The sequence below is a fragment of the Gobio gobio genome, assembly GCF_949357685.1.
Source record: "Gobio gobio genome assembly, chromosome: 4".
Taxonomy (NCBI): Eukaryota; Metazoa; Chordata; class Actinopteri; order Cypriniformes; family Gobionidae; genus Gobio; species Gobio gobio.
This window is the reverse complement of record NC_137100.1, coordinates 44,641,640-44,649,397: the sequence shown is the minus strand read 5'-3', so window position 1 is coordinate 44,649,397 and position 7,758 is coordinate 44,641,640. Positions and strand designations below refer to the sequence as shown.

The 7,758-nt window shown below is 39.9% G+C and overlaps 1 protein-coding gene across 2 annotated transcripts in view; it reads right to left on the bottom strand.

The window, feature by feature from the left end:
- ppp3cca (protein phosphatase 3, catalytic subunit, gamma isozyme, a) overlaps positions 1 to 7,758 on the bottom strand; it is an 81,221-nt gene that overhangs the window by 3,268 nt on the left and 70,195 nt on the right. The window contains exons 11-13 of one of the 2 annotated variants that reach the window (XM_079814918.1): positions 6,390 to 6,474; positions 5,622 to 5,719; positions 1,264 to 1,290 (exon numbers count right to left, since the gene is read on the bottom strand). In XM_079814918.1, the coding sequence (XP_079671044.1) occupies positions 1,264 to 1,290; positions 5,622 to 5,719; positions 6,390 to 6,474 (210 nt within the window). The remainder of the gene's footprint in view (positions 1 to 1,263; positions 1,291 to 5,621; positions 5,720 to 6,389; positions 6,475 to 7,758) is intronic. The other variant, XM_079814919.1, reaches the window with a different exon arrangement.

Genomic DNA, 7,758 nt, shown 5'->3' with positions numbered 1-7,758 from the left:
ATATTCTAAAACTTCCTTGAGTTTTATTTAAGTGGTTGTATACAAATCAATTAATTTTAACTTCAATATTATAGTAATGTAGTACCAACCATGTATGGTTTACAGCATTAGTTGAGATTTTTTTCTTTGAGAAAATTTGCCATGTACTGTACCTTATATACAGATCCAAAATAACATTGAATCTGAATCACAAGCTTGTTAATCAAACTGAATCCTGAAATGATGTCAATATAACCTTTTTATATTTATACAAATAAAAAATATGTATATTGTGCAAACAAAGAGAAAAGGTAATAGGGACTAAGTGTATTATTTACACGGCAAGGAATAAAATGAGATTGAGCCAATTCTGAATGTCACGTCACACGTATCTGAAAGAGCTTGAACTGACCACATATTCAACCAAACAACATGCACAAACAGGAAAGCTGATTCTTGCACAACTAACAGGCTTATTATGTCCTGTGACAAATTTCGAAAACAGCAGGCAATTGCCAAGGTGAATCATGACCGGTTCCAGTTGACAGAGCAAACACAAGATGCCCATTTAAATGGAGAAAAATGGAGATGCAGCTGAACTTAGAAATCAGGTCAGCGACTCGACAGCAAGAGTATCTTACTCTGGCACACATTTCATGCCAGCATGTGTGTGTTTGTGTTTGTTTGCACAATAGCTTAGAGCCTCGGTACATTACAGCAGCGGGCGAGAGGCCTTGGGCAAGAGTTTTTCGCTTGAACGGGAACAGACGGTCTTAGGTGTGCAGAGTTGTAACGAGATTAGAATCTGAAAATACTCTGCGGAGGGAGCTCTCGGCCTCTCCGCCAATCATATGGCAGCAGGAGAATTAGCACGCTCTAGCCACGACCCGGGACTAACCAGCAAACCCCTCTGGGTCAACAGGCAACGGCTGATTAATGAGGTGGAGCACAGCTGGAGCTGGTAGCCTCATTCCATGACTGCATGGACGGTTTCAAGTGTCCGCATCCATCATTTATCATTAAAAATACTGACCCGGAGTAATTTTAGGCTCTTTTGTAAAAATCTGAAACTCATCAGGGAAGGAAATTCCTTATGAAATGAGAATCGCTTTGTTCGGCTGGTTTCAATTAAATTGAGAAAAATATGGTGGTGCAAGAATACAGATTTTCCATGATTAGTCTGAGACACACACAGACGCTGAGGTGAACAGCATGAAAACACACAGAGGGGAAGACAGCACAACTTATAGGGTCAGGATATGACACACAGTACTGCGAGCGTACCTTGACCCTCCTTTGCTTCTATGGTGGCTGTATTAGCAAGCGCAGCAGGAAGTAGCCCAAAATGAATGGAGAGAGAGGTTATATCAGTGTGAGTACATTCAACCCCCAAGCATATAAACCCACACACCACAGCAATGCAGTAATATTAGTAGTTAAAGAATCAGACAGTAATATAAACAGAGCACAGAAAGTCAGTGAGAGAAAAAGCGGTTAGTTCCTTCCAATCAGAGTAATTGTTTGGCCATTTTCTTATAATGTACTGGGGAAAAACATGTAGTATTTAATATTGACAGCTAGAGGTTGAAATAGGTACTGCATTCCAAATTCAAAATATTGGAGAGAGTTGTTTCCCCGCCTCCTCCTCCTCAGACACAACGCTCACACGGGTTGCCAGATTGAGGACACGCAACAGGAATGAGCGCAATTGGCAATGGAAAGCGACAAGCCTCACACTGTCATAGAGGTTTTTAGATGGATGCAGAGGCTTGTAGGTGGTGTAGAATCTGTGATCTTTGACCCATTTCTTTTGCTGGCTTCCATGGCTGCAGTATTTTTCACCAACTGGCAACCCGGTGTGTCGAAATACTATTGGGTAAATTGGCAGTGGGTGGGATCACAGACCAAAAAAAAAAAAAATAGACAATCTGACCAAGAATGCACATTTCATAGAATAACTGGCTGTAGCATTGGTTTATTTGTAGAAACAAGTATTTGAACTTGGTATGTTTCCTTTGGAATTTTTATGTTTTAGTAAAAGTAAAACTCAACAAATTAAGTACTCCACCTTGCCTACCAATCAATATACAGACCATTAGTTACACAAATGAGGAGTCAAATATTCATCGAAGTCTAATTTATATTTATATTTGTTTATATATTATATTTTGAACTCATCTCTGACTTGGAAATTTCCACAGTCAAACAATTCAGGCAGACACAACTAATCTATGCTGTATCAGCTGACAGGATAGGATGGTAGTCAGACAACCAAACCATCTCCTAATATATCATTTCCAGAGTACATGAAATGCTAATTGGATAGTTAAAGCTAGAAATGTCCTAGTGCCCTAGGGTCTTGTCTTAAGATCAGACCAACAGCTTCTCATTTTCTTTAATATTCCTCTCTGTTCTGCAGGTCTAGCTGGCTTGATGTCTGACCCACACAGACAATGAAGCCGGCCTCTTAAAGGTCACTGAATTTTCTATATGTACTTCAAATAGTGACATCCACCCACGGCCTCCCTCTGATTTCCCTCTCTCCCTCCTTCACTGCTCACTCACACAAAGTTCCCAACGCTATTGGCCTTTAATGACCTTAAGTCCTGGACACCTCGCCAACAGATTCATCTACTCAGACTGGACAGGTCAATGCAGAGAGTCATGATGCAGCTCTCATGACAATCACCCTCTGACTGGCTCTCAGTTCTCAGAATCTCTGTAGTGCAGGTGGCTAAATCGCAAGGCTTAATGTGAGCCTACAAGGGAAGGGCTGGGAAGGGCTTTATACAGCACATAGGCAAATAATCAGTGTAAACATTACATTAGTTCATAGGTGTACAGCAGGATGTAAAAGGCGTTCATAGTGCCCAGAATAAGCTAGGCAGTATTTATAATTGTGATTATAAAACATTATATTTTAATTAAAGAAAATGAAGCATATTTTCAATAAGATTTCTTGAATCGAGACATTATTTTCATGACAATAAACATCAATTGTCATGACTTTAATTCAAACAAACTATTCTCCTTACAATGATATATAAAATAAAAAAAAAGAATCACATCAAAAGTTTGGGGTCAGTAAGATTTTTTTTTAATTAATTGAGCCCTTTTATTTAGCCACAGTAAAGACTAATTTGTTACAAAGAAAATCTATTTCAAATATAGTAAATGCTGTTCTTTTGAACATTATATTCATCAAAAAAAACAAAAAATAATAATATTAACAGGTTTCTTGAGTAGCAAATCAGCATATTTGAATGATTTCTGAAGGATCATGTGACACCAAAGACTGGAATAATTGCTGTTTAGGAAAAAAAATTAATTATTTAAAAAATATATATAAATAATATATAAATTAATAATAATAATAAATATATATATATATATATATACATATACATATATATATATATAAATAAATAAATAAACGGGTTGTTGTAATAAATATAATATAAGCACCTGGAATATGGTATAATCACTGAATATCACTTTCATGATCTTTTTTCATTCTTTTTAAAAGTTTAAAAGCTTTACACTTCCATCAAAGAAATAAAATAAACAATAAAATGACAGAATTTAAATTTTGGGGTGAACTTGAACTGTTGTGAAAATAATGTCCCAATGCAAAAAGGGTTGGTTTCATTTTCTTTAAAGGTCCCATGGCATGAAATTTTCATTTTATGAGGTATTTCAACATTAATATGAGTTCCCCTAGCCTGAATATTGTCCCCAAGTGGATAGAAATGTTGACCGGTGTAAAACCGAGTTCTGGCTGTCTTTCTCTGCCTTTGAGAAAATGACAGGCCAGACGAGCCAATCCTGAAGTCTCCTGGTTTGACGTCCACACAGGAACGGTTACCTCCCTTTCCAACGCCCAGAGAATTTGGCACACCCATGCAAGCGCTATATTTGTCCTCGAGAGATCATGGCTTGTGAACGAGTGAACGCTGGCAGTTTCTCAGTGTTTGGATGTACAAATGAAAACAGTCTTTTTTCAGTTCCTTCTGATCTGTGATCAGTGATTTCTTATGTGTAGCTAATTATATATTATTCGTGCACACACTGCGGCTTCTCTCTCTCCCGACAGAACGGTGTTTTCGTGTTTTCTATCTTGTGAGTCAGTGTTTTTGTACGTCCTTGTCGCGTCTATCGGTTCTACAATGTGCATACAGTCATGAGTTTCTGCTCAACATCGGCAGACTCACATCTCTTTAGAGATAAACCTCACGCACGCCGAAGCTCGGGCTGCACTGACCGGTCGGCCTTCAACATCCCCGACCCCCAGTACTGCATCTGGCCCACAGCGGAGGCACCAAACGCGGCGCGAGATTAAGCAGAAGGGGAGTAAGCGTGAGGGTATCCGGCTAGGCTAGCCAGCTATCCCCACAATAAACTGGATTACATTCGATTACTGCTGTTGTGTCTTTGTTTGCGCTGTGTAAGTTACTCAATGCGCGTCACTGACGCTTTTCGTATGATTGGAACATATCTAAAAATAATGCTATAATCAACACTTACTAACTCGTTCATCTCGCTGTAATGGTACATTGCATGTGTTACAAAATTGGTAGAATAATGATGAAGACGGACTCGGCGTGACTGGGACTCAAACTCGCGCTGACAGACAGCGCTCTCACAACTCAGTAGTTACTATAAATAACTTTGTTAGCAATCGCTCCGTCTCCGTGATGTCCGGTTCGCGAACGAATCATTCTTTTGAATTGGTTCGTTTTAGTGAACCGAACCAGTTCACCAAATCGTTCTAAACGGTTCGCATCTCGAGTCAGCGCTGATCCATAATTTACTAAAGTTACTAACTTTCTGACATGAGTGACAGTCCCTCCGACTAGAAATAAACTAATAACCTGAAGTATATTCTAGTAACTACAACAGTTCACTGAACTGAGACATGAGAACTGATGTGAAGTGAACTCAGGTCCATCCGTCTCTCTGGCAGCAGCTCGTGCGTCGTAGACCTCGTTAAACCACGCCCCCTCCGCTCATTTCAAATGGAAAGATGTCAGCCAAATCACAACAGTGGGCGTTTTTACTGAAGTCTCACAGCAGACACGCCTCTTGAAACAGGGCATTCAGCCACAGGGCAAACAGCAGTATAGAAAAAATGCCTTTTATTTCTAAATTATGACATTTTATGTAAAAATCATACTAACAATATAAGCACACCTCAGGAAACATTATAAAATAATAGAAAAATGCCATGCCATGGGACCTTTAAACAAAACAACATCTCTTCTGATTTTTATAGCAATAAGGATCCGAGCAGCTAGGGGTGTGGATTATGATTTTGCAGCTAGTATCGGAAAGCCAGAAAAGGTGCAGCCCAGAAAAGCTCACGCAATGGAGATGAAGAGCAAAGCCCTCATCAGTATCTGCTGCTATAAGCTCTGATGCAGTTCAGCATGAGGGAGAGAGATAGATCATCATCTTTAGTATCTGGCATGATAAAGCTCCTTCTAGCTGCCGTGTGCTGGTACTTTCTGCTTTAGTATGAGGGCCAGTGCTGGGTCATATGTGGTGTTGATGATGATCTGGTATGACTTCCGGGTTGGATGCGATAGGCCCTCAAATGCACTTCACTAATATACCATTACAAAACCACAAACATGCTCACTTACCACTCTGTAAGGTCTGCTTGCCTCCAGACAACACTCCGAGAGGTAATGTTCCAGTTGGGGTGAGCCCTTTGAGGGTCAGTACACTCTCGCTCTCTTCCCTGAGGCCCAACACACAAACACACACAAACACACACACACACACACACACACACACACACACACACACACACACACACACACACACACACACACACACACACACACACACACACACACACACACACACACACACACACACACACACACACACACACACACACACACACACACACACACACACACACACACACACACACACACACACACACACACACACACACACACACACACACACACACACACACACACACACAGATCGTATTAGAGTTGTGTTCAAAGAATGAAATGGCACATAATCAATTAAGATGGAGTGGGGGGAGAGAGAGGAAATAAATGGCAATTTGAATCTTTGCTGCAGCTCCAACCTAATCTGAATATTGCTCAGAAAACCAGAGACAAAAGACTTCAAGATGTCCTCTGTTCTTCCATTATCTATGGCATTGTTCATCTGGAATAATGTCTAATATAATTAGACCGTTATTACGCATGATGACCCACTGACGCCAGCTCATTAATCCTAATGGAGGAAAGTTTGTGTGTGTGTGGCATTAAAACAAAACTTCATTGTACGAGGTAGTTTTTCCTGCTCTTTATACAAACAGTTTTTTGATTACTGTAATCTCCCAAGCAGCAAAGTGAATATACATATAAAATTGCATTCAGACTGACCTGAGCACAGAAAAGACTCTGGCCATTTTCCCAATGGCACGGATCTTATTCCTGATCACCTCCTTACGGACAGCTGGAGTTCCACCTGCAGCAACACAGAATCAGCAAAGTTAAGAAAGGGGGGGGGGGGGGGGGGATGCTAAAAATGTGGAGATGCTGACAATCGGATTTGAATATTATTGTGATTGCATTTTGAACTGCATTTGAAACAGTTACTCTTTATTAACGCTAAAATAATAATAATAATAAATATTAAGAAATAAAGAATTAATAATTGTGATATTAATTAATGAAGTAAAAAAAATATATATATATTATTATTATTAGAATTTTCCTATATACTGGTGAGCCAAAATATTATGACCAGTCACAGGTGAAGAGAATATCATTGATTATCTACTTACAAGGCCACATAATATTGATTATGATCTAATCTATCCAGATCATATGTTGGATGCAGGAGAAATTGGCAGGAATAAATATCTGAGCGACTTTGACAAGGGCCAAATTGTTATGGAAAGGTGACTGGGTCAGAGTATCTCTGAAATGTCAAGGCTCCCGGTCAGCAGTTGTGAGAATTTACCAACAGTGGTATGAGGGGGGACAAACCACAAACCACAAACCAGCGACAGGGTGTTGGGTGCCTAGGGATGAAACGATTACCGGTTTCACGATAAACCACGATAAAATTTAGTGACGGTTAGTAATATCGTATAAAATTTTATTATCATTAAAACCGCGTGTGATTATCACGGTTGTGAAAACTCGCGGTAAATCCTGTGTAGTCAGCGTCAGTCAGGCGCAGCACCGCTGTTTTTTGAATGAGAAGACATGGCAGAAGGCAGTGACAGCACTTCTGGGGATTGTTCAGCCTCTAAAAGGACCAAATCTGAGGTGTGGTCATATTTTGGCTTTTACAAAAGTCCTGAGGGAAACTTAATCTAAGATGGTCACCCTGTCTGCAGAACATGCCAGAAGAAAGTCACTGTAATAGGGGAAACACTTCAAAACTACGAACGGCAAGTGGACTTTGACCTCAATACCAAAACTACATCTGGGAAATAATAACGTGAAGCGAACGAACAAATTTAGTCAAGACTAACATTTAAGGGATAATAATCAGGGCTTGACATTAACAACCGCCATTTGCGGGTGTAACGTTATTTCGGCTGCACACTAGTCACTCTGGCTGTTGAACTTATAATAGTCTTCTCAAAAGCCATCTGTTATAATCGCGTTGCGCATTATAATCACTCACACGTGTTTCTATTGAGTTTATGAATGCAATGTCTCATAATCAGAGGCGTTCAGATTAGCCGGAGTTTCATTCAGAGCGCGCGCCGCTCTCACTCGCTGAAATCTACACTAA